This window comes from Piliocolobus tephrosceles, chromosome 14, assembly GCF_002776525.5.
Source record: "Piliocolobus tephrosceles isolate RC106 chromosome 14, ASM277652v3, whole genome shotgun sequence".
In the NCBI taxonomy this organism is placed as follows: Eukaryota; Metazoa; Chordata; class Mammalia; order Primates; family Cercopithecidae; genus Piliocolobus; species Piliocolobus tephrosceles.
Genome location: NC_045447.1, coordinates 109,113,390 through 109,141,084, shown reverse-complemented (window position 1 = coordinate 109,141,084; position 27,695 = coordinate 109,113,390). Strand labels below are relative to the sequence as shown.

Genomic DNA, 27,695 nt, shown 5'->3' with positions numbered 1-27,695 from the left:
TACCATGTTGGCCAGGCTGGTCTTGAACTCCTGACCTCAAGTGATCCACCCGCCTCGGCCTCCCAAAGTGCTAAGATCACAGGATTGAGCCTCCACGCTGGGCCAGTAAAGGTTTACTTTTGAATGATACCAGCATGAGCCAAGGTACCAGAGCCAGGACAGAACAGTGTCCCCCAGTGTTAGGAGATGTCAGGGGGGAGCCTCCTCTGTACAGCCCCAGGGGATGGCTCTGTCTCTCCTGTCACTCCCCAGTGTCCCCTGGAAGGAGACAAGCCCTAGAAGTCCCTGGCTTGCAGTGAGCTCCAGGCCCAGGAGGTGTCAACTCTCCCCCCTTAGGTTGGTCTATGGGCATGCCCATGATCATGGCATTCCCTCCCTCACCCCCAAACTCTTACAACCACTAATCAGGTTTCCATCTCTATCAGTTTGTCCTTTCTTGAATGTTATATGAATAGTCATGTAATATGTAACCTTTCACATAAAATAATTCCCTTGAGAGCCATGGAAGTTGTTGTGTATGTCAATAGTTTGTTCTTTTTTGTTGCTACAGAGTATTCCCTAATATGGATGCACCACAGTGTGTTTATATTCACCCCACTGAAGGACATTTGAGTTTCCAGTTTTTAGCTATTACACATAAATCACATAACATTTGCGTTCAAGTTTTTGTGTGAACGTAACTTTTCATTTCTCTAGGATAAATGCCTACAAGTAAGATTGCTTGGTAGCATGGTACATGTATGTTTAATTTTGTAAGAAACTGCAGAAGTATTTTTGTGACCGTGCCATTTTAATTCTATCACCAGTATATGAGAGATCTAGTTCTGTATCTTTGTCAATACTTGTTAGTGTCAACATTCTAAATTTTAACCATCTTAATAGGTACCTCATTGTGGTTCTAATTTGTAGTTCCTTAATTTCAAATCATGTTGAATGTCATTTCATTTATTTGCCATTGCATTCTGTGCCCAGGTCTTATTTATAGGGTGACTGAGTGATGGCATATAAAGGTCAATGCCATTGAAATAAAAGTTTACTGTCACTTGACAGGTTCCCTAGAAAAAAGAGGCATAGCATGCTACATAGGGCCATGGGAGGAATACCAGGTTTGGTCAGGTGGCAGAAAACAGGAGCAAGGGGAAGGCTGAGACTAGAGTCTGTATTGGGGTTTCATGGAAAAGACAAGGCAAGGCAGGGTAAACAGGTTAAGATTGGGTACGTTGAATAATTCTGGTGGGCTTTCAACTAAAGGAGTGGTCCCTTAGTTGCCTGGTACCTGGCCCTGGATGATTAAGGTTGAGGAATAGTGTCTCCTGGGGTACACAGGCCAGACAGAGGAGGTATGGCTCTGGATTGATTCGTTTGCATATCAAAAGCATGCACCTGGTTGGGCTCTTTGCTGTCTCTAAGAATTAGCTAGACCTAGGAGAGGCAGTCACTCCCCAGGCTGAAGGGATTTTTTTAAAATGCCAAAACATAATATACAGGGTGGGAAATGTAATACACACTGGTGTATCTTCAGTGACAAAACAGACTCCTCATGTCTTTTTCCCATTTTCGAATTGAATTGTTTGTTGTGTTACTGTTTAAAAATTTTTTTGAGGATTTTTTTTCACATGCATGAATAAGAAGTATGTCTTTAGTTTTCTTTCTTTTATCTTTATGAAATTAATACAGGCCTCATGAAAGCTGTAAAGTATTCCCTCTTCAATTCTGAGTGTGTAGAATTGATATTAATTCTGTAAATCTGTGAGAATTCTCCATGGAAATAAACTGGGCCTGAACATTTCTTTCTGTGGCCACAGATGTCAGGCAGGTTGCATCAATGAGGCAAGGGGGAAAAGACTGATCACTAGTTGGCTCCAGTGAGGACTGAGAGATTGGTGCATTGATTTGGAGCATTTAATTGAGTGCATCTGAACATCAGGTTACAGAGGAGTAAACCATAATCAGGTATGCTGAAGGTATGTACAAGGTTGTCATCTCAATCCTTTTTGGCTCATTAAATAATATTTCTTTCTTTTTTTTTTTTTTAAAGAGCATAGCCTCTTCACCCTTGCCATTTAAGGGATTACTGAATTGTTAGGCATGTGTGCACTGGAGACATTTGGTGAATAAGGAACTAAATGAGGATAGGAAATCCTCATTAGTTAGCGATGACATTACCCATCCTGAACCTGTCACTCAGTCCCAGCACATCTGATTGGTCAAATTTATTTTGGCGGATGTCTTTTGCCAAGAAATCAGGCCAACCAGTTTCCTAGTTTAAGTATCAATGGGTCAGTCAACTGATGTAAACTAAATACAGTTTTGTCAGAGATCCTTAGAATACTGGAAGATCATTAAAATAGCCAGTTGGCAGGCAGGCTGTTGGTACTTGAAGACTGTTCAATCTGACAAGAAAACAAATTTCTCCCCCATTATAAAAGGCTACCCTAGTACAAGGACAGAAGATATTTCTTCTGGGGCTCTGGGAAGACATTTAATATGAAAAGGTATCAGAGAAGACAAACATAGAGGCAGGAAGTCACATGAAGGTATTATACCCCTTCTTTCAGGGTAATATGTCTCTCCAAGGGCAAAGATATGTGAATGTAACAAAAAACTTTTCTCCTTTGAACTGTCAGAAGGATTATTTGGAGAGTAAAAATGAGGGGAACTATTGTTAAAATGGATTAAAGTGATGATTCCCAGATTTTCTTCGCATGCCCATCTGGTTTATCTTGGAAATGGGTTTTTACATTATTGTTTTGCAAAATTCCTTAGACTGGTACTTAACAAAGTATTTATGTGGAAGCAAAGCTAAAAAAAAGAAAAAGTTATACTCTACAATACTAATACACTGATTAAATGTGTACACATAACTTTGAACTGGGAATCTCAATTTATTGAAAATACATGTTTTGGTTGACAAAGATCTGAAGAACACTTCTGTACACTTCTGAAGATTAATAACAAGTTTTAAAAATTTATAAAATACCCATAAATGGAGAACTTATAGCAATATTTTACCTATTTATAATAAATTAATCACCTCAAAAGATAACTTGGAACATCAAAAGGAACAATGTTCAGATTTCACTTAGATAACTGTACCTTCAGCCAGTATTAGTGCCTAATACAAAGAGGGACTGTTTCATGTGTTTGAGATACATTGTGAATAAAACAGACAAAAATTCCTGCCTTGTTTTCTATCTTTATTAGCTTGAAGGCCCTTCATGGGTGGGCACACAGAGAATGAACTCCTCCAGGGTCTCTAGATGAGGCATCCATCTGCCAGAGCAAAAGACCGTGAGTTGCTAAGGAGATCAACCAGGCAGGGAGAGGGAGCATACGTGACTAGAGCACAGACCATGGTCTCCAATTGGTGACGTATTGTATGGAAAGGTATCCCGTGGGCCTACCTCTGCTAAGGGACAGCAGGTAACGCATGAGTCCCCAGTCATGGGGCTTTGTCACCTGGCCTCCCAGTGACTCAGGCCGCCCGAGTGAATCAGTTCCACCCTACAGGGTTCCTGATCCTTAATATCAAACCCAATCATAATCCTCAAATATCCTATTTAAAAGGGGCAGGGAGAGAGATGATTTTAAATATTTTCTTTCTGAGTCTGAGTAAAAAAAGTTTAAAGAAAGACTTGCTTTATATTACAAAGTATTAAAAAAACCAAGTAAACAGTGATGTTTTGATTCTCAGGGACTAACTGGTCCTAACAGGTACTAACTGGGTTGTGTACCATTAATCTTCCTGTCATATCTGCTTCTCTCCAGGGGTAACCTTATGTTCTCCTATTGTCAATGCATTTTCTTGGTAAGGCTGCTGGCACTTCTCCTGTTACAATGTAACTGGTCTGTGATATTCTATTTCTTAAATCCTAAGATGTTTTTCCAAACTTGGTTCAATTATCCTTCTGTGAAAAATTAAATAGCAGGCCAGAAAGATCAGTTTTATGGCTCCTATACATGCCAGTCCTATTCACAAAAGGATGTTACTAAAATATCAGAATGTGTAATCAGTCACATGCACTATTTACAAATGACAATTTAGTATATAAAGATATTTAAAATCAGTGGGAAAAAGCTGAATTAATCAATGGCATATGAAGTACTTGCTATTTATCCAGAAGGAAAAAAATTTTGTAAATTCTTGTATCCAATGACATCAATGGAAGCATCAGATAAAGAGCCCTTTACTTTGTACCCAGTGTGAAATGGGTGACTTTTTGCCATACCAGTAAAATGATGGATCCAAGTAGCAATGGTCAGAATCTGGATGGAGAAAGCTCAATCGGAAGCTTGATTCCAGTCAGTCTTATCAGAAAATAGTCTCTTTATGGGCATCTACGTGAGCAACCCAGATGGTTGTACTAAGCAGCTGTGACTTTTACCCCCCATGTACAAAGGATGAAAAGGGTGCTTTTTAATATATAATTTCCAACTAGAATACCAAATAGCTAGGCCACATCCAGAGCCCAAGGTTTAACAAAAATGTAACAAGGTTCATCAAATGGAGTATTGGCCAGAGCTGAGAACGTTGTGTTCTTTCCACTGAGAGGAGTGACCGTTTCACTCTGGGTTTCTTAACGGCACTGAGTAGGATCCTAGTAGTTTCAGTTAGTGAAACCATCAGTGAGCCAGGCCCAATTACAGTAACCTCTATGAATTGAGGACTCTATAAGCCAGCAACTTTGCTTCCTTCAGGAAAGAGGGGATACATTATTTCCCTTTTAAGAGACAGCTACTACTATTGCATATACAGCTGACATACTGTGGGGCCAGGACAGCTGCTTTCCTGAATGCTCCATTTTCACTCCACAAGTGAGGCTTGCTGGGTCCTTTTCATTTTGTTAGTTGTTGAGTCCAAGATAACACACTCCCAAACTGGAATTTTAGGTCAGAGCCCTCTACCCAGGGAAGAGATATCCAACGTGTAAAAGAGCCCAAGAGTAAACTAACAGATGCTTTTCAGAAGGGATGGACCTGGAAGCCTTGTCAGGGAATCAAGTCAACCCCATCCCCCAGCTCCCAAGGGCTGCTCCCTTTTGCCAGAAGTTTCAACCCACGAAATCACCAGTCACAGAGACCTGAAGCCCAAAATGATCAGAGCTGTTGGACCTCAGACGTATCTTTACATACAATTCTTCCTGATTAGAATTCTATGACTTACACGAATTAAAGGGAATTAGAATTCTCTCCATAACTGATGGGAATTAATCCCTGCTATACTTTCAGATGTAAACGTAACTGTAGTACACTCCACTTGCCCAAAGTACCTCATCCATAAGGTTATTACATTTGTTTGCCTTCCCTACCCAAACGCCATTAGCTAAATCTAGATGTCCTTGACCCCCACATGAACTAGTAAGATGTTGTCTTGGGCATGGATTCAATAAAGCCATACAAATTTGAGCCCCTCCCCTCCTTGGAGGTTTCCCATACTTGGTTGGGTGCCAACGGCCTTTGGAGCCAGGGAAAACTCCTCCTTAAAGCAGATGTAGCTGGCATATATGGAGGTGTCAGGAGGTGTGGAGGAAGTACCTTTGTGCAATTAAGCAAGGCACAATTACGTTGAACTGCACAGTGGCTGCTCACCATTCAGCCAACAGACTTTTAGGTTCATGCAAAGCCCCGTATCAGGTGGTACTATCAATTTCATTACATTGAAAGGATGTCTTTTCCACAATTCTCTGATCATATTTGAGGTTCTCCTTGACTTTATAACCTCCTGATAAGGTTTGTGCCCTCTGGTTGACTTAAGCTTGGCTTACACAGCAGCTTTCTGCCTTCCTAGCAGAAGATAACTAAATAATGTGTAGAAACAAATAGACTCAAACATGTAAATGCTCAACAGAATACAGTAGTCCCCACTTATCCACAAAGGATGCTCTCCAAGAATCCCAAGTGGATGTCTGAAACCACAGGTATACTGAACCCTGTATATACTATATTTTTTTCCTATATATACACATGCCTATGATAGTTAAATTTATAAATTAGGCATAGTGAGAGATTAACAACTAATAATAAAATGGAATAACAATATGCCAGAACTGCTCTTGCAATTTGAGGCCACTATTCAGTAAAATAAGTGTTACTTGAATACAAGCACTGCCATACCCTGACAGGTGATCTGATAACAAAAATGCCAAGTAAGTGACTAACTGGCAGATAGTGTGGGTACACTACACTAAGGAATGATTCAATAACCCTCATGGGAGACAGAGCAGGAGGGTATGAGACTTCATGACACTACTCAGAATTGGGTGCAATTTAAAATGTAGGAATTGTTTATTTCTGGATCCATTTAATAACTTTAAAGTGCAGTTGACCATGGGTAATGGAAACTGCGTAAAGTGAAAATGCAGATAAGGGGGGACTACTGTATAAGCTTAAATTTTGTTCACATCATGTTCAACTGGGAAAGATGCAGAAGAGAATTTTGCTGCATATATTCATTCAGGCACGCTGACTTATCTTGTACCATGCTGCATTCAAGCACGGAACCAAGTTTGTCCTAGAAATGATATCCATTTTGTTGTGACAGGGCCCTGGTAATTTGTTAGGGGAGTCTCTTTATTTTTCAGACTGGGATGGACATCCACATCTTAATAGCCAGTCACAAAGTCCCACCTGGATGAAAAGGAGATTGGGAAATTTGGACTATGTGCCTGGAATAAAATGAAACTGGTACTGGTGAAGAGATTACCAGCCTGTGTGATGTGTGGGAGCTATCTAATAGGGTATGACTTCATTCAGGCCTATCCATAGTACTTTGAAAAGAGAAGAGAAACCTGTGTGAATTCTTCAATATACTCGGAAGGTTGCCTTTTGGACACAATTCCTCCTGCATTTATCTTCATCTGGTTTCTTTCCTATGTGAATTCTTTGATTCACTGTGAGGGTTTACTTCTGGGACTGTCTTCTTACATTCACTACCCTCAATTGTTTTTTGCATATCTCTGATATCAAATGGGGTATTCTTTTTGTCGAAAGGATTTTCTAGTTGTTACATCAATAGGCATTCCCCTCTCCCTGAATTTTCTGGTATATGCTTAGGGTTGACTTCTTATATAATTTCCCATATTCACTGAATTCATATGATTTCTACCCACTATGAGTCCTTTGATGTATTCTGAGGTTTGATTTCTGGCCAAAAGTTTTCCCACATTTATTACACTGAAAGGGTTTCTCCCCTGTGTGAATTCTCTGATGATCACTAAGGATTGCTTTCCGGACAAATTTTTTCCCACATTCATTACATTTAAATGGTTTCTCCCCAGTGTGAATTCTTTGATGCACTCTGAGGGTTGATGTCCGGGCAAAAGTTTTCCCACATTCATTACATTTGAATGGTTTCTCTCCTGTGTGAGTTTTCTGATGTTGAATGAGATGATCTTTTCGCCAGAAGGATTTTTCACATTCATTACATTGGTAAGTTTTCTCCCCAGTGTGAGTTCTCTGATGTATTCTGAGGTTTGACTTCTGGCCAAATGTTTTTCCACATTCATTGCATTGAAAGGATTTCTCCCCTGTGTGGATTCTGTGATGATCTCTGAGGGTGGACTTCTGAACAAAAGTTTTCCCACATTGACTACATTCATAGGGTTTTTCTCCTGTGTGAATTCTTTGATGTCCCCTGAGGGTTGACTTCTGGACAAATGTTTTTCCACATTCATTACATTTATAGGGTTTTTCTGCTGTGTGAATTCTCTGATGAGTACTGAGGTGTGACTTCTGGGAGAAAGTTTTTCCACATTCACTACATTCAAATGGTTTCTCTCCTGTGTGAGTTCTCTGATGTTGAATGAGATGTCCTTTCTGACAGAAGGATTTCCCACATTCATTACATTTATAGGGTTTTATCTTCGAGTGACTTCTCTGGCGAACTCTGTGAACCGACGTCTGGTAGGATTTCTTATTTTCATGACATTCAGAGGATTTAACCCAAGTCTGTGTTCTGTCACTGTTTACCAATGGGTTCTCTTCTGTGACAGTTGTTTGAGGATCAGTGAGGTATGCCTTTCTGTTGAAATTATTTCCACTTGAATTTAATTCATAATGTTTTATACCCATGTTAAATTTATTATATTCCTCCACAGGTGACTTCTCAAAGGATTTCCCACACTGATTAAGATGTGGGTGTTTCTGCCCTGTGCCAGTTTTCCTGTGGTCAAAGAGAGTTTTCTTATCACAATTTTCCCTAAATTCATCATCTTTAGAGGATGCTTCTCCTGTGTGAGGACTCTTATGTTTAACACAGTTAGCCTTATCATTAAAGGCTTTTCCAATTTTATTACATTCAAAAGTTTGCTCCAAAGTGTGAAACTCTGGATGCTTGGGAAGATTTTCATTATAATTGACAGCTTTCATGTTTTTATTATGTTCATAAAATTTCTCTCCAGTCTGAGTTTTCTCAAAGTTAATTTTGAAAGGTGAATTCTCACATACATTACAGCAACCTATTTTCTTTGTTGAATAGTTTCTATTATTAATGACAAATTCAGAAATACTTTGCAAATTCACACCCCATAAGTCACATTTGCAGGACATTTTTGTTGAAGCAACAGCAGCTACATGCAGAGTAAATGGTTTCCCCAAAACTTTCTCTTCCTCTGTACTCGATGTTTTATTATTAATACGTATTGCTTGCTGCAAGTGTTTGTCTTTGATTTTCTTGTTCTGCTTGATCAGGTCATCACCTCTGTAATCTTCTAAAACAGAAATATTGAAAACATCTTATGACTCTTAATCTTTTGTGGGTAGGGCTTATCAACATACAGCCTATGTTGCACTTAATGATTTATCAAGATTAAATCAGGTGTGTGTGTGTGTGTGTGTGTAAATACATATATCTCAGACCACCCTCCTTTAAAAAATAATATTGCTATAGTGCAAATGGGAGAGGAAACTGGTAATGAATACATATTTTGCATGTGATTAGTAAGATTTTCCTAACTGGGTGGAGAGAGGAAAGAAAAGAAAAGAAAACAAGCTTTTTATAGGAGTAGTTATTTTAGGGAGCAGGAAAAACAGAGAATGGGATAAATACAACAAAAACTCTAAATGTAAGTAGTTTAACAAGGAAAATAGTTGAAAGTAAATTACAGTTGAAAGTAAGTTACAGTCTAGGTCTTGACATTATCTAGATTATAATGGTTAGTATAGTCTACTGTCTACATTCTTACAATTTGATATCCCTCAATTCAACATCAAATTAAATTTATAACAGCACCACCTCCTTTATGATTAAATGAAAAAGTTTACAGCTCTAACCCATCTTATGGTTGTGATTCATAGCAAGTATAAGATTGTTGAAATTAAAATGCATTCTTGCAACTAACTTAGATGCACTGCTCCATTCTGGCTGTCATAGCATTGATGTATTCCATCAGAACTAAGCGCTAAGTGAACCTGATCATCCCATCCTAAGTTTCCACATTTCAATCTGACATGAGGGGTACAATTTTAAATAGGGTATCACAGAAAGTTTTACTGTGAAAATGACATTTAAGAGAGGTCTGGATTATTTATGCATTCTAAATGCCTATCCTTGACAGGTCATATTGCAAATATCATCTGCCACTTCTCGCTTACCTCTTAAGATTTTATTAAGCATGAAACAATATATATATATCTGCATAAAACTTTCATGTGCAACTTAATAGTATTAAATGAACACTCATGGAATCAGAAACCATGTCATGAAACACAAATGGCTCTGCAAAAATCCCTGTGTACCTCTGCTTGGTTATAACTTCTCTATGCTTAGAATTCAACACCCTCCTAATATTTATGTAATCATTTCTTTGATTTTCTTCAGTTTTATCACCAATATATGAATTCCTAAAAATGTAGTTGAATTTTGCCTGCTTCTGACCTTTACATAAATATAACCATATATGCCTATTTTTTGTTTTCTTTTGGTTAATACCATGTATGTAATCAGTGTACAAGATTTTATGTGGCTGTATAATTTTTCCTTAAAGAATACAACTGTTTCTCCATTCTACTGTTGATGAGCACAATTTTTGCCAAACATAAACAATACTGCCATTACTATTATTTTATGTATTCCAGAGAACATAATCGTATCTTTCTGTTGGTCATACGGTTAGAAAAGGAATTACTTGGCTACAACATATGTAAAAGTATACCTTGATTAGAAAACATCCTGGTGGGATGCAAAGGCATAAGAATGATACAATGGACTCTGGAGATGTAGGGTGGGGGAAGGCTGGGGAGGGGGAGAGGGAAAAAAGACTACAGATTGGGTTCAGTGTATACTGCTTGGGTGATGGGTGCATCAAAATCTCACAAATCACCACTAAAGAACTTACTCATGTAACCAACACCTGTTCCCCAAACACCTATGGAAATTTTAAAAAAGAGGCTGGACGTGGTGGCTCATGCCTGTATTCCCAGCACTCTGGGAGGCTGACACGGGCGGATCACGAGGTCAGGAGATCAAGACCATCCTGGCTAACACAGTGAAACCCCATCTCTATTAAAAATACAAAAAATTAACCAGGCATGGTGGCAGGCACCTATAGTGCCAGCTATTCGGGAGGCTGAGGCAGGAGAATGACATAAACCTGGGAGGTGGAGCTTGCAGTGAGCTGAGATTGTGTCACCGCACTCCAGCCTGGGTGACAGAGCAAGACTCCGTCTCAAAAAAAACAAAAAAAGAAAAAGAAAACATCCTCCTGATATCACAGTGGTTTTACTAGTTTATATTTCCAGTCAGTGGAGGGTGTCTAACATTCCATATACTCACTAAGACTTGGCATTGCCATATTTGTAAACTCGCTTCGTATCTGTTATTTCACCTCATATCTCATTTCATATATTATTTTGTGCTCCATGAAAACTAATGAGATTGAACACATTTTCTAAGATTTACTGGCCATATTAAAAGTTGTTGGTCAATGTTTTTGCCCATTTTTCAATTGGGTTGCCCATCTTTTCCCACAATGACTTGCAGAATTTCTTTACATTTTCAGGAAGCATATCCTTTCTAAGTTATTTGCACTATATGCATATTACGGTAGTTGGTGGCTTGTCTTTTCACCATTTGAATGATATATTTTATTAACAAATTTCTTACTTTTAATGGAATCAACTTTATTAATCATTTTCTTTTAACTGCTACTTTTTGTGCCTTTAGACTTTCTAAGAAAAGTCTTGCAATATTCAGGTGTTCACCCTTAAAGTGATCTGGAGTCTAATCACTCCTACAGAATTATGTCTACTACTGCTCAGTAACTCACTTGGGTGACTCTGGTTTGAGAATTCTTCCTCTGAGAACCAAGGCTCTTCTCCTTGCTCTAACTTGAAGATAACCTCTGGTTTGAAATGGCAGTACCCTGTAAATAAAGAACAATAGAGGACTTAGACCAGATATATGAGATTTTAGTCTCCAAAAGTGGAAGAAAATACAGCTTTGGAAGCAGTGTCCTGAAAGTGCTCCTTTGCATTTATCACTGGGAGTTGACAACATATTTCTAGTCCTCGACAGGGCATAGTTACTTTGGAATCCTGAATGAAAAGCCTAAGTAACATTAAACTCTAGGTATATTGTTCACATGTATTGGCACTTAAAAAAGAAATACCTTCTATATGGAGTTACAAGGGTAAGTTATGTTTACATGCTTACCCACTGAGACGAGGTTGCTGTAGTTCTCCAGCATCACATCCCTGTACAGATTCTTCTGAACAGGGGCCATTTGCTGCCACTCCTCCTGGGTGAATTCTATAGTCACGTCCTTGAATGACACTGACGCCTGTAACAGTACATTTCTATTCAATCTGAAGGGTTCAGAATTAGATGATGTACAAAATACCCATGAAAACAATTCTTACCATGTTTAACTCTAAAAAGCTTGAACGAATATAAAGGATGCCTATTTTGAATCTAATTTTATCTTATACTTTGAAGGTATTAAATTGGTAAAAGTTTTTATAGCAGAGGTGCAGTGGCTCAGGCCTGTAATCCCAGCACTTTGGGAGGCCAAGGTGGGAGGACTGCTTGAGTCCAGGCATTCAAGACCAGACTGGGAAACATAACAAGGCCCTGTCTCTACAAAAAACTTAAAAAATTAGCCAGGTATGGTGGCATGTGCCTGTAGTCCCAGCTATTTGGGAGCCTGAGGCAGGAGGATTGCTTGAGCCCAGGAGGCTGAGGCTGCAGTGAGCCATGATCACACCACTGTATACCAGTCTTGGTGACAGAGCAAGACCTTGTCTCAAAGAAAATGTTTATAAATGATCTGTATATATATTTATGAGTTATATACATATACTATAGATACATTAGTAAAGCTTTTAATTCTTATTTTTGTAGCCAAAAAATGTAAATGAACTTCCTACAATTTTTATTCCATTCCAACAGACTACCCTGGGCATACATCAGGGCAGGAGTCAGCAAATTATGGCCTTTGTGCCAAATCTGGCTTGCCAGTTTTTTGTGCATGTGTGGTAGAGACAGGGTCTTGCTATGTTGCCTAGGCTAATCTTGAACTCCTAGCCTCAAGTGATCCTCCCACCTTGGCCTCCAAAAGCTCTGGGATTATAAGTGTGAGTCACTGTACCTGGCCACTTGCCACTTTTTAAAGTCAGTTGGCACACAGGCACACCCAATCATGTTGCATTGTTTATGGCTGTTTTTGTGCTGAAATAGCACTGAGAAATTCCATCAGAGACCTTACGATTGTCAAAACTGAAAATATTTATCACTTGCCTTTACAGGAAAAAAATTACCAACCTCTGGACTAAATAATCATATTAAATTAAAGATAAAGAAAGTATAATACAACAACAAAGGAAACATATTTTATACATATAGGAATGATGTAGACTGAAAGTAAAAGGATGGAAAAAGATACACCATATAATCAAAACCAAAAGATAGTTGACATGACTGCATTATTATCATACACAGATTTTAAAGTAAGAAAGAGGTATAAAAAATGAGTAACGGGCCGGGTGTGGTGACTCATGCCTGTAATCCTAGCACTTTGGGAGGCCAAAGCAGGTGGATCTTGAGGTCAGGAGTTCGAGACCAGCCTGACCAACATAGTGAAACCCTGTCTCTATTAAAAATACAAAAGTTAGCCGGGCGTGGTGGTGAGTGCCTGTAATCCCAGCTAGTCAGGAGGCTGAGGCAGGAGAATCGTTTGGACCTGGGAGGTGGAGGTTGCAGAGGGCTGAGATTGCTCCACTGCACTCTAGCCTGGGTGACAGAGTGAGATTCTTGTCTCAAAACAACAAAACTGAGTAACAATTTGTAATGATAAAACAGTCCTTTCAATAGAAGATACAACAAATCGAAATTGCTATGCACCTGGCAAACATAGCTTCCAAATAGCATTTCTCATTATTCGCGGATTACGTATTTGTAAATTCACATACCAAAATTATTTGCAACCTCAAAATCAACGCTTGCAGTTATTTTGCAGTCATTTGTGGATATGTACAGGAAGGTAAAAAATTTGAATTGCCTGACATACACGTTCCCAGATGAGGCTGAACAAGGTGATCTTCTGCTTTCTTGTTTCAGCTCTGATAATGTAAATAAGTGTCCATTTCTCAGTCTATTTAGTGCCATATTTACTGCATTTTTGTGCTTTTTCTTGACGATTTCACTTCTTTTTTTTTTTTTTTTTTGAGATGGAGTCTCACTCTATTGCCAGGCTGGAGTGCAGTGATGCGATCTTGGCTCACTGCAACCTCCGCCTGCCAGGTTCAAGAAATTCTCCTGCCTCAGCCTCCCGAGTAGCTGGGACTACAGGCACGTGCCACCATGCCCAGGTAATTTTTTAAATTTTTAGTAGAGATGGGGTTTCACCATGTTGGCCAGGATGTTCTTGATCTCCTGACCTTGTGATCCGCCCGCCTCAGCCTCCCAAAGTGTCGGGATTACAGATGTGAGCCACTGCGCCCAGCCAATGATTTCACTTTTTAAATGGCCCATATGTATAGCAGTTACGTGCTGTCTAGTGTGCCTATGTGCAAGAATCCTGTGATATGGAGAAAACATCTATGTTAGATACAATTCATTCAGGCATTAGGTATGGTGTTGGCCATTAGTTCTATCTTTATAAATCAACAATATTAAATAAGGTGTCTTTATGCAGAAAGACACACAAAAAGATTATGTCCTGACTGGTTGACAAAAATGTGACCAGAGGCTTAACCCTGTATTTCTCCTCTGACCAATGGTTCAGTATTTATTAGCTCAGTGTTTGTAGTGACTTTTTGGAACATTACTACTGAGAATAATGAGAACTGACCGTATGTAAACAAAAGATGACAGAAATGAGATACCAATCTACAATTTTAATTAGTGATTTTAATGTAACTCTCCCAGTAACTCATAGAAAAGCAGATTAAGAAAAACCAACAGGGATACAGAACAGAAGTCAGTGAACTACAGCACAAAGGTCAAATCCAGCTCACCACTACTGGTTTTTTTTTTTTTTTTTTGGTAAATGAAAAATACCACCACTACCAATTTTTTTTTGTAAATAAAGTTTTCTTGGAACACAGCCACATTCATTTGTTTAGGCATTATTAATGGCTGCCTACCACTACAGCTGCAGAGTCTGGCAGATGCAACAGAGACTGTATCTCTCACAAAGCCTACTATCTGACATTTACAGAAAAAGTTTTCTGACCACTGATACAGAAGATTGAAAAGACATAATTAACCAACGTGACTGACATATATAGGATAACCTCTGCATAAAATAATTCTCTGGTGTCCTTTGCACATCAAAAAAAAAAAAAAAAAGACAGAGTCTATCTCACTACATTACAAAACATTACAATCTTACAGTGTAGTTTTAGATCTTAGCTTCGAGATGTAGAGAGCTGATAAAAGCAACGTAACGTCCTTACAAGAACACACCTGGACAAACAGAAAATTATTATCTTTTTTTCAAACTATTAGGAGAGAGAGAGGCACCTGCAGGGAGAATCAGGATGTGCTCATTTGCTAAAGGTACGTGTATACTAGTCTGAGTGTGTGAAGTCCCTGGGGGCCATACACATAGGGTCATTTTCACCTTGTTACAGGATGAAAGGAAAAATCAAAAGAGAAATTAGGCCGGGCATGGTGGCTCACGCCTATAATTCCAGCACTTTGGGAGGCTGAGGCAGGCAGATCACTTGAGGTCAGGAGTTTGAGACCAGCCTAGCCAACACGGTGAAACCCTGTCTCCACTAAAAATAGAAAAATTAGCCAGGTAAGGTGGTGCATGCCCATAAGCCCAGCTACTCGGGTGTCTGAGGCAGGAGAACTGCTTGAACCCGGGAGGCAGAGGCTGCAGTGAGCCGAGATTGCGCCACTGTACTCCAGCCTGGGTGACAGAGCGAGACTCCGTCTCAAAAAACAAAACAAAACAAAACAAAAAACCCAAAACCCAGAAACTAGAAAATACATTGAGATTACTCACAATGAATACACAAAATACCAAAATGCATGAGCTGCAGCTAAAGCAGTGCCAAGCGTGAAATTTATAGTAGTAACACCTACATTAAAAATGATCCAAAATCAATATGCTAATTGTACACTTTAAGGAACTAAATGAGGTGGGGACCTTACTACTAACCTTACAAAAATAAAAAAGACAATAAAAGAATACAGTGAACTGTACAGCAACAAATTACATAACCTAGATGAAGTGGACAAATTCCTAGAAACACACAAACCACCACAATGAACTAAAAAAGAAACAGAACATCTGAACAGACTGATATAAGACTGAATCAGTAATCCAAATCCTCCCAACAAAGGTTCAAGACCAACTGTCAGTCTTTAAATGTCTGGTGAAGTCTACCAAACATTTATTTATTTATTTATTTTTTTGAGACGGAGTCTCACTCTGTCGCCCAGGCTGGAGTGCAGTGGCCGGATCTCAGCTCACTGCAAGCTCCGTCTCCCGGGTTCACGCCATTCTCCTGCCTCAGCCTCCCGAGTAGCTGGGACTACAGGCGCCCGCCAACACGCCCGGCTAATTTTTTGTATTTTAGTAGAGACGGGGTTTCACCGTGTTAGCCAGGATGGTCTCGATCTCCTGACCTTGTGATCCGCCCGTCTCGGCCTCCCAAAGTGCTGGGATTACAGGCTTGAGCCACCGCGCCCGGCTTACCAAACATTTAAAGAAAAACTATTGGATTCGGGAAGGGGAACATCACACACTGGGGCCTATCATGGGGAGGGGGGAGGGGGGAGGGACTGCACTGGGGAGTTATACCTGATATAAATGATGAATTGATGGGTGCTGACGAGTTGATGGGTGCAGCACACCAACATGGCACAAGTATACATATGTAACAAACCTGCATGTTATGCACATGTACCCTAGAACTTAAAGTATAATAAAAAAATAAAAAATAAAAACTAATACCAATCCTTCTCTAATTCTTCCAAAAATAGAAGACGAGTGAACATTTCCTAACTCACTCTATGAGCTACCTTGAACCAAAGCCAGATAAATCACCCAAAAACTACGATCAATATTCCTTCTGAATATGTGTGCAGAAGTTTTCAACAAAATACTAGCAAACCAAATCTTGCAACAAATAAAAAGTACTATACACCATGACCAAGTACAATTTATTTCCAGGAATGCAAGGTGACTCACCATAAGAAAATAAATCAGTGTAATATATCACAATAATAAAATGAAGAAAACAAATCACATGATCATCTCAACTGATGCAGAAAAAGCATTTGACAAAAATATGATAAAAAAACAAACATTTAACATAATAGGACTAGAACAGAACTGCTGCTACACAATAGAAAGCACTTCTGAAAAACTACAGCTAACATAATACACTAGGCTAAAAAACAGGAAGGTTTCTTCCAAATACCAGGAATAAGACAGGGATGCCAGCTTTCATCATTTCTATTCATTATACTGGAAGTTCTAGCTAGAGGAAATAGGTGAGACAAATTTTAAAAACTGCATCCCAATTGGGAAGAAAAAAAGTAAAACTATCTCTATTCTCATAGACGACGAGATTTAACATATGGAAAAGACTAAGGATTCCACAAAAAAACTACTAGAACCAATAAATGAATTCAGCAAAATTGTAGGATACAAGATGAACACACAAGAATCATTTATCTCTCTAAATACTAGCAATGAATAATAAAAAAGAAAATAATTCCATTTATAACAGAACAAAAAATAATAGGAATAAATTTAACCAAGAAGGTACATGACTTATACGTGAACAACTAGAAAACATTGCTAAAAGAAATCAGAAGACCCAAATAAATGGCAAGACACCTTGTGTTCATGAATTGGAAAATGTAATATTGTTAAGATGACAATACTCCCTAAAGTGATCTACAGATTCAGTGGAATCTATATCAAAATCCTAATGAACTTTCTGCAGAAATGTTGAACCTACAATTTATATGAAATTGCAAGGGACCCTGAATAGTCAAAACAATCTAGAAAAAAAAAAAGAAAAAAAATTGGAGGGATTACATTTCCTGATTTAAAGACTTATTATAAAGTAACAGTAATCAAGAGAGTGTGGTACTGGCATAAATACAGATATACAGATCCACAGAATAGCACTGAGAGCCCAGAAATAAACCCATACATTGATCATTTATTAGGAAAAAAATACTTTTCAACAGATGATGCTGGGATAATTGAATCTCATCAAAAGAATGAAGTTGGACTCCTACCCTATACCGTATTTTAAAATTGCCTCAAAATAGCCAGGTGTGGTGCCTCACACCTGTAATCCCAGCACTTCGGGAGGCTGAGGCAGGCAGATCACTTAAGATTAGGAGTTCATGACCAGCCTGGTCAACATGGTGAAACTCTGTCTCTACTAAAAAAATAAAAAAATTACCCAGGCGTTGTGGTGCACACCTGTAATTTCAGCATTTTGGGAGGCTGAGGTGGGAGAATCACTTGAACCTGGGAGGCAGATGTTGCAGTGAGCCAAGATCATGCCATGGGACTCCAGCTGGGGCAACAGACCAAGACTCTGTCTCAAAACAAAACAAAACAAAAAAATGGCCTTAAAAGGGATCAAAGACCTAAATATAAGAGTTTAACTGCGTGACTCTTAGATGAAATCAGGAGTAAACCTTTATGACCTTGGATTTGGCAAAGCTTCCTGGATATGATACCAAAGAAAAAAAATTAGACTTCATCACAAACTTTTGTGCAAAGGATACCATCAAGATAGTGAAAAGAACCCACAGAATAGGAGAAAATATTCAGAAATACACATTTAATATCTAGTAGCTAGAATACATAAAGAACTCTTACAACTGAACAAAAAACATAATCCAAAATGGGCAAAGGACTTGGATAGACATTTCTCCAAAGACGATAAACAAATAGCCAATAAGCACGTGAAAAGATGTTGAATATCATTAATCAAGGAAATGCAAATCAGTCAAATGACACACCACCTCACACCCACTAGGATGTCCAAAATTTAAGTGGTTGTAATGATGTGGAGAAAGTGGAACCCTAATACACTGCTGGTGGGAATGTAAAATGTTGCAGCCACTGTGGAAAACAGTTTGGCAGTTACCAAAAATGATAAATCAAGAGTTACCATATGAGTCAAAAGTTCCTTTCCTAAGCTTTAGTCCCAAGAGAAAACAGGTGTCCAAACAAAAACTTGTGCATGAATGTTAATAGCAGCACTAGTCCTAACAGTCAAAAGGGAGAAACAATCCAAATGCTCATCAGTTGAATGAATAAACAACATGGTATATCCACACAATGGAATATTATTCAGTCATAAAAAGGAATGATGTACTGATATGTACGACATGGATGAACCTTGAAAACAGTATACCAAGTAAAAGGGATAGTCATAAAGGGCCAGGTGTGGTGGCCGACACCTGTAATCCCAGCACTTTGGGAGGCTGAGGTGGGCGGATCACCTGAGGTCAGGAGCTCCAAACCAGCCTGGCCAACATGGTGATACCCCATCTCTACTAAAAAAAAAAAAAAAAAAAAAAAAGAAAAGAAAAATTAGCCAGGCATGACAGTGGGTGCCTGTAATCCCAGCTACTTGGGAGGCTGAGGCAGAACTGCTTGAACCTGGGGGGCGGATGTTGCAGTGAGCCGAGATCGACAAGAGCAAAACTCAGTTTCAAAAAAAAAGAGGAAAATAGAAATAGCCACAAAGATCACATATTATGTGACTTCGCTTATTAGAAATGTCCAGAACAGCCAAACATATAGAAATAGAACATAGGTAAGTAGTTGTTTAGGGCTGAGATTGTGTATGTCAGGATGGGGGATGACAGCTAAATGATATGAAATTTCTTTTTGAAGTGATGAAAACATTCTAAAATTGTGGCAATGACTGCACAACTCTACAAATATACTAAAAACCACAAAATTACACTTTAAAAGTGTGAATTATATGGTATGTGAATTGTATCTCCATAAAGCTGTTAAAAATAAAGGACACTAGAATAAGTAGGATGATTTGGATTTTCTATATCCTATTAAAGAAACTGAGTTCATGAGCAAAAACCAGGCACAAGAAAAACTCCAAGGCTAGACTACCTCACAGGTATATTTTTCCAAACATTCAAGGATGAAATAACAGCAATCTTAAACTTGTTCAGAGAACAGAAAATGAGTAACTGTTTCCAAACTCATTTTTTGAGAATATAATGTTGACGCCAAAACCTGACATTACATGACAGAAAAACTGCAAGCCAGTATCTTTCCATTAATGTAGACACAACAATATTAATTGAAATATTAACAAATTGAATCCAGAAATAAATTAAAGTGATAGCACATGTGGGAATTATCCCAGGAATGCAAGGTTGGTTAAACATTGATAAATCTATCAATATAATTCACCTCTTTAACAGACTAAAGGAATAAAATTATATGATTATCTCACTAGATGCAAGAACAGCCATCTGACAAAATACTCATGCATGATAAAAAAACAAAAAAAAACTCAGGAAACTGAAAATAGGGAACTTCCTTATTCTAATTAAGGACATATACAAAAAACATGTAGTTAAAATAAGACTCAATGGTGAAATACTGAGTACCCCTCAGGTGAGGTGTAAGACAAGGATTTCTATTATCACCATTTGTACTATACATTTTACTGGAAGTCCTAGCAGTAAGGCTAAAAAGAAATTAAAGATATAAAAACTGTAAAGGAAGAAGTAAAATTGTCTTTTTTGCAAAACAATTTTGCATATTTAAAATCCAAAAGAATCCACAGATAAGCTATTAGAATGAGTGAATTTTGTAAAATGCCTAGGTATAAGATCAATACTAAAAAATCCATCGTATTTTAATAAACCAACAATAAACTGGAAAATGACATTTAAAGTCCAGTATCATTTGTGTTATTATCAAAATAGATCAAATACCTGGGAATACATCTAATAAAAGATGTGAAAGACTTCACCTCTACTCTGAAAAAGTTTCCATCAGGATTTTCTGTGAAAACTGATAAAACTTCCATGAACATGAAAAGGGCCTAAAACAGTAAATAAATTCACTAAAATTCGTGACTTACTATAAAGCAACAGTAATTATGACAGTGAAGTACTAGCAAAAAGATAACATAATTGGACCAAAGGAAGAAAACATACAGTCTACATCAGACCCGCATACAAGTCACTTGACTGACAAAAGACACAGCTGCGATTCAGTTGACAGAGGGTGGTCTTTCTAACGAATGGTGCTAGAGTAACTGGATATCCATACGGAAATATGAACCTTGACACTCACATTATATCCAACACGAAAGCTAACTCTATGTGGATCAAGCTAAAATAAACAAGTATGTAGTAACAATATCGGAGAATATCTGTATGATCTTAGAGTAGGGAAAGAACTTTCAAATATGATACACAAGACACTGCCATTAAAGAAAAGACGATTCTGACCTTTATTAAACGTAAAAACTTTGTTGTCAGATATTATTTAAAAAATGAATAGGGACGTCACAGAATCCAAGAACATTAGTAATGCACACATAGCAAAAAAACATTTACTGAAACTATTGAAATAATTCCTACTTAAAAAAAAGCAAATAACCCAATTAAAACAGAGTTGAATAGGTACTTTACATACTACATAAAAGGAAAGGATGTCTAAATGGTCAAAACACAAACAATGGTGCCCAACATTAGTATTTACCATAGAAAAGCAAATTATAAATTTTGATGAGATACTACACTATACAGCCACCAATATGGCTAAAAACAAAAAGATTGATAGTAACAAGTGTTGCTCAGAATCTGGTACAGCCAGAATGCTAGTGAGAATGCAAAGTGATTCAACCACTTAGGCAAGCTACTTGCAGTATGTATTAAAGCTGAATATATGTTTGTTTATGAACCAGCAATTCCATTTCTAGGTATATCCCAAAAGCAATGAGGACATACCAAAAGACACAAAAGAATATTCACAGCAGCCTTATTCCTGATAGCCTCAAACAGGAAAAACAAATGAAAAATTGGACTAAGAGGAGAATGAGGAAATAAATTATGGTCTGTTCATACAATGAAATACAGCCCAGTGATAAAAGGGAAATATTAAGATACGGAGCAAAACATTCCCTTGAAAACCGTAAAAGAATACATTTTGTATGATTCTATTGGTACGATATTCAAAAACGAATTTATCTTTTTTCCCTAACATACGAGGTCAGAATAGTGGTTGCCCTGGAGAGGGGAGCAGTGGTGTTATCTTAATCTGGGTATTAACTTACATGAATTTACGTATGTAAAAATTCATCCAGTTATACACTTCAGAGTACACTTTACTGGTGTTAAAACTGCATCTCAGTTAAAGAACTAAGTTTTTAAAAGGAAAAAAGAGTATAGAAAAGAGAAAGAAAAAATTAACAAAATATATATAGTTGGTAATTTGGGAAGGTGGGAACATATTAATTATATCATTTCTTTGTATCTTTCTATGTTTGAACAATTTCTCAATTCCTTACAGGAAAAGGAAATTTGGACATAGATTCATACAGAGGAAAGATGATGTGAGGACAGACATCTAAGCCATAGAACAAGGTCCTTCCCTCACAGCTCTCAGAAGGAATCAAACCTGTTGACATCTTTTTTTCCTTTTTTGAGACGGAGTCTCGCTTTGTCGCCCAGGCTGGAGTATAGTAGCACGATCTCAGCTCACTGCAACCTCTGCCTCCCAGGTTCAAGCAATTCTGCTGCCTCAGCCTCCCGAGTAGCTGGGATTACAGGCACCTGCCACTACACCCAGCTAACTTTTATATTTTTAGTAGAGACAGGGTTTCACCATGTTGGCCAGGCTGGTCTTGAACTCCTGACTTCAAGTGATCTGCTCGCCTTGGCCTCCCAAAGTGCTGGGATTACAGGCGTGAGCCACTGCCACCAGCCCGTTGACATCTTGATCTCAGACTTCTGGCCTCCAGAATGGTGGGAAAATAAATTGCTGTTTAATCTACCCAGTCTGTAATTCTTTATTATGGCAGCCCTAGCAAACTAATACCCCTAGTCTGGCTCTAACCTTTATCTCCTTCCCCTCTCTTATTATTCCCTAAGAGGAAGTCCAAATTGCAATGGGCAAAAATTCTTACCGGACCTTGCATGCCTTGTTTAGCCCACTCTCAAAATGCAGTAATCTCCTGTACTGCAACAATGAAAACCTTACCCATTGTTCAGGACAAAATCCTTTTAAACTCTCCACCTCTGATCAACAGAGCCTACACCATCAATCTGTTCTTTCTTTGACAATCTGTCTACCTGAACCTCTGTTTCTGTTACCTGAAAAGCTGTATTAATAAAAGCCTGAGTTTGGCACTAAGCCCTCTATTTCCACTGAGGGAGAAGCAGAAGCAACATACTGCATTTATTTCAAGGCTGTTATTAGAAAGATTTGCACTGACACTTATGTGAAGACCAACAAAGACATTTTTCCTGACTTTGATAACTTTAGATTCCATGAGGAATCAGCCTGGTTTAAGCTTCTCATCAATGCAAATCTGTAAACAAATATTATCTGTCTGACTTTCTGCCATGGCTATCAGAAAGAATGAAAACTGCAGTTACATTTCGGAAAATCTGTTAACATCAGGAGACCTGCATCTTTCCACATGCCAATTTTGCTGTGCTACTGCCTGCTTTTCTATACATTCCTGGAATGATTCTGATCCATTTCCACATTTCGATATTAATATGTGGACCCTAGAACACCTATGAAATTCATGATGAAAAAGGTGTTAGCAAATAACTCACCTGAGATATGTTCATTTTCTGCTGCTCCTGAAAGAGTGTGGAGAACCGTAAAGGATAACCTGGGGGTGAGGAAGGAGTCATGAGATATCTGGGTAGCCTCTATCTTACCTGCCTACCAATGTCATCACACGAGCTGGGGAAAAAGACCTCTCTACAAAACATGTTCCTTTGACCCTTGAGAAGGGACAGGAAGCACTATAGAGAAAGCACCTCCTGAATATGTGCATCTTTAATATGATCATGTGGATGAACCCTTGCTGATTTTTTTTTTTTTTTTTTGAGACAGGATCTGGCTCTGTTGCCCAGGCTGGAGTGCAGTGGTGTGATCTCAGCTCACTGCAACTTCCACCTCCCGGGTTCACGCGATTCTCCCATCTCAGCCTCCTGAGTAGCTGGGACCAAAGGCACCCCCCAATACGCCCAGCTAAGTTTTGTATTTTTTGTAGAGACGGGGTTTTGCCATGTAGCTTAGGCTGGTCTCGAACTCCTGAACTAAAGCAACCTGCCCACCTTGGCCTCCCAAAATGCTGGGATTGGAGGGGTGAGCCACCACGCCTGGCCCCTTGCTGTTTTTCATCAGATGACTGTAGATTATTTTCCTATTGATTTATTTAAAACATATGTCTTCTTTGACAAAAAACTAAAACAGAATTAACATTAATATTCTGTTAATATTATTTACACCAATAGAAAACACAAAACTGAAAAAAAGGAGATGCTGCAAGACAGACTATTTTAAAATCTTTTTGTTCTAACTTATAGTTTCTCAAAAAGACTTTCGATAAGACACTTCTGGTGACTCACCTGTGACAAACAGCACTGTGCTTTGCTCCAAGCTCTGTCCTGAGTGACCATGGAGAAACTGTTCATCCCAGGTTCAACACTTCTTAAGGTTTTAATAGAGTCAGAAATAGAAATCCTTTCCTGTATTATCATTTTTGTGATTCTACAGGTTCAGGACACAGGCAACCCTAGGAAATCTCTAGATGCTACATGTGATAGATGTTGTGTGAAACTGACTCAGAATCTGGAAAGAGTGAGGCAAGAATGAAGAAAATGGGGGCTCTAGGAGGAGGATTAGAGACAGAATTTCCTCAGCCCTGGCTGGTTATGCCTTCCTTGCAGACCATGGAGAAAAGCCCTCCAATAATGTGGCTTTTCCTGTGCAGTCTGACAGTCACCCATCCCTCCCAACCCCAGCTTACCACCTTCTGTAAGTTGGCCCACAGTATTCAGTGTCACGCAATCTGTGATGGCTTCTGGATGTGGCGACATCACCAAGTCTGGAGCTTTCTGGGCAAGGGGATAAAGAACTGCTGCCCGTTGGGCAAATCAAGACCTGCTCCTCTCTGGGTTCTTCTGCGTCTGTTCGGAAGCCCTCGTGACGAGGTCTCTGTTCTGTCAGAGGGCAGTTTTTTGGTGGGACTCCTGTTCCTGGGGCTCCCCACTTCCTGCAACATAAAGAACTGCTTTGTTCCAGAGAAGCTGGGGCTGAGGCCTGGGTAACGAATTCATTTTAGTTGAAACTTTCATGGAAAGCAGTGTTCTTCACCTCAGCACAACTTACATTTTGGGCTGGATAATTCTCTGACATAAGGAGCGGTCCTGTGCATTTAAGGATGTTTAGGAGCATTTCTAAACATGCACTAGACATTAGGACACCCCTTCTTCCTGTTGTGACAATCAAAAATGTCTCCAGGCTGGGCGTGGTGGCTCACGCCTGTAATCCCAGCACTATGGGAGGCCAAGGCGGGTGGATCACCTGGGTTCAGGAGTTCAAGACAAGCCTGGCCAACATGGTGAAACCCCACCTCTACTAAAAATACAAAAAAATTAGCTGGGCATGGTGGTGCATGCTTGTAATTCCAGCTGAGATTACAAGCTGGGAGGCTGGGGCAGGAGAATCACTTGAACCCGGGAGGTGGAGGTTGCTGTGAGCTGAGATCACACCACTGCACTCCAGCCTGGGCCAGAGAGCGAAACTCAGTCCCTCACTACCCCCCGCCAAAAAGTCTCCTGACATTTCCAAAGTTCCCTGGGGAGCAAAATCCTCCTGGTGAAGAACTGACCTAAGGCCTTAAACCGGATTCTCTTGGATTCATTAGAACCCTCCTATCCATGACTACAGCCTCCAATCACATCAACTACTGAGCACCTGAAATGTGGCTAGGGCCACATGTCCAAGTAACATTTTGGATACATTGAGAAAACCAGAGTATGTTCTTAAAATTAATTTCATGTTTTAGATTTTCATGTAGCTACTCATTTAGCATTTAAAATTACATATGTGACTCATCTTCACTGCCCCAGAATATCAGACTGACTTCTAAAGACAGAGACAGCAGGGACATCACAGGAGGTGGCAGAAGCCTCCGTCTAACCCAGAGGCTCTGGAGACATCCCATAAACCCCACAACAAATACACGTGCCACATAGTAGGATTCTGTCCACGCTGACCTCACAATCATTGTCCTGGGGTTTTGGGGACAAGTCACACACCTAGTGCTGTGAAGGCTGCAATGCTGGGTTAGGTAGGTGGGTCATTACAAACAGCCTGATTCGGGGAGTAAAGTGTATACGTACTGACATTCTAGTTCCCTCATCCTTTGTGAGCCTGGCTCTGTCATTTCACCCCTCCTTCATTTTTAATGATATAAATAGTGTGGTTCTGAGAATTAAATGAAATACTACATGAAAAGAACGAAGTGTCTTCCAAATATAAAGGGAATCAACATTTACATGCTGCTTAGTAACTAGCGCTGAGCTAAATGCTTTACAGGTGATGGCTTATCTTTGAACGACACAAAGCAGTTTTTACTAATATCCTCATTTTCAAACGCTCCAGTGACAGAGCCAAAGTTCACCAGGTCCTTCTAGCTCCTAGGCTCGGGCTCTCACCGCAGACCCAGGGACCATACGCGCTTTGCGGCAGGTTCAGGGTCAATACAATAAATGCATTTCCCTCCTGCAGCCAGCGCCTCGTTTTCCGACGCCCGGCTGCATTCTGGCACCCACACCTCGGCCAGCACGGAGCATCATCCAACAAGGATCCAGCCCCACCTAACGTCCCCGGAGCCCTCCCCCACCGGCCCTTCTCAGGCTGGGGTCCCGGGCCGCCCCGGGCACAGGGAGCGGAGGGCCTGCTTTTGGGGAGTTCCCGGGACGTCGCGTTGCCGCCCCCTGGACACTAGCCCATCCCTCCCTGCAGGTCCGCAATCCGCGCGGGCAGCCAGCGCTCTCACCTGAGTTGCGAACCCTCCGTACCCGCAAACGAGGAGCGGTGGAAGCCGGAAACTGGGGCGACTGCACATGCGCAGACGAAAACGCAGGATATCCGTTCCCAGCATGCTGCGCGGTAACCCCTAACCTAAGTTTCACAGGAAGTACGGCGCCAGCTCTGGGCCAAGATTTACAGAGAAATAACATGGACGGTCCTGATAACTGGAGCCCGGGTTCTGTCAGAGCCCCAGAGGCTGTGGGTTAGACTTGAGGACATAACAGCAAATGCAGCTTGTGGTTGCAGAAAGCAAGAGCTGCGGAAGACGTTTCACAACAATTGGAAAATTTGTATACGGATTGGAAATTAGAATTAATTGTGGCAACATTAGGATTATGTAGGTAATCTTGCTTATTCATAAAGAGATGTATATTTAAGTGTTTAGGATTGTATGGTGCTTGTAAGTTTTTGGTTTTTATTTTTTTTTGAGACGGAGTCTCACTGTGTCGCCAGGCTGAAGTGAGGGGGCGCGATCTCGCTCACTGCAAGCTCCGCCTCCCGGGTACCAGCGATTCCCCTGCCTCAGCCTCCCAAGTAGCTGGGACTACAGGTGCCCGCCACCGCACCCAGCTGATTTTTGTATTTTTAGTAGAGACGGGGTTTCACCATGTTAGCCAGGCTGGTCTCGAACAACAGACCTCAAGTGATCCGCCTGCCTTGGCCTCCCAAAGTGCTGGGTATACAGGCGTGACCTACCCGCGCAGCCCGTTTGTAAATTCTTTTAAAAAAATAATTAGAATCAAGACCATCCTGGCTAACACGGTGAAACCCCGTGTCTACTAAAAAAAATACAAAAAAACTAGCCGGGCGAGGTGGCGGCCGCCTGTAGTCCCGGCTGCTTGGGAGGCTGAGGCAGGAGAATGGCGTGAAAACCCGAGAGGCGGAGCTTGCAGTGAGCTGAGATCCGGCCACTGCACTCCAGCCTGGGCGACAGAGCGAGACTCCGTCTCAAAAAAAAAAAAAATTAGAAATGGCAAGTATGGCAAAATGTTAAGAATATCTACTTCTAGATTATGGACATGCTTATTGACTACTTGCTCTTTATGTGTTGGAAAATTTTGTAATATAAAGTTTATAAAGGGAAAAATTTGGACTGTCATGTTATAAGTGTGCCTTTTAGAGCTGCCACAAAAATATATAAACAGTTTGGTGAATAAAGCT

General features: G+C 39.8%; 1 protein-coding gene across 11 annotated transcripts; it reads right to left on the bottom strand.

Annotated features, from left to right (window-relative positions):
* Positions 1 to 2,865: 2,865 nt before the first annotated feature.
* Positions 2,866 to 26,596, bottom strand: ZNF510 (zinc finger protein 510). Of its 11 annotated transcripts, none has more exons than XM_023195490.1 (6): positions 26,500 to 26,596; positions 24,463 to 24,708; positions 23,258 to 23,316; positions 11,651 to 11,777; positions 11,265 to 11,360; positions 2,866 to 8,708 (listed from the first exon to the last, which is right to left on the bottom strand). In XM_023195490.1, the coding sequence occupies exons 2-6, from the start codon at positions 24,530 to 24,532 to the stop codon at positions 7,102 to 7,104; spliced, it is 1,959 nt and encodes a 652-aa protein (XP_023051258.1). In that variant the 5' UTR covers positions 24,533 to 24,708; positions 26,500 to 26,596; the 3' UTR covers positions 2,866 to 7,101. The 11 variants fall into 11 exon arrangements, with proteins under 11 accessions (XP_023051258.1, XP_023051259.1, XP_023051254.1 ...); XM_023195491.1 differs by having other exon boundaries at positions 24,466 to 24,708; positions 26,500 to 26,551; XM_023195486.3 differs by lacking the exon at positions 26,500 to 26,596 and adding an exon at positions 24,062 to 24,100 and having other exon boundaries at positions 24,463 to 24,662.
* Positions 26,597 to 27,695: the final 1,099 nt, after the last annotated feature.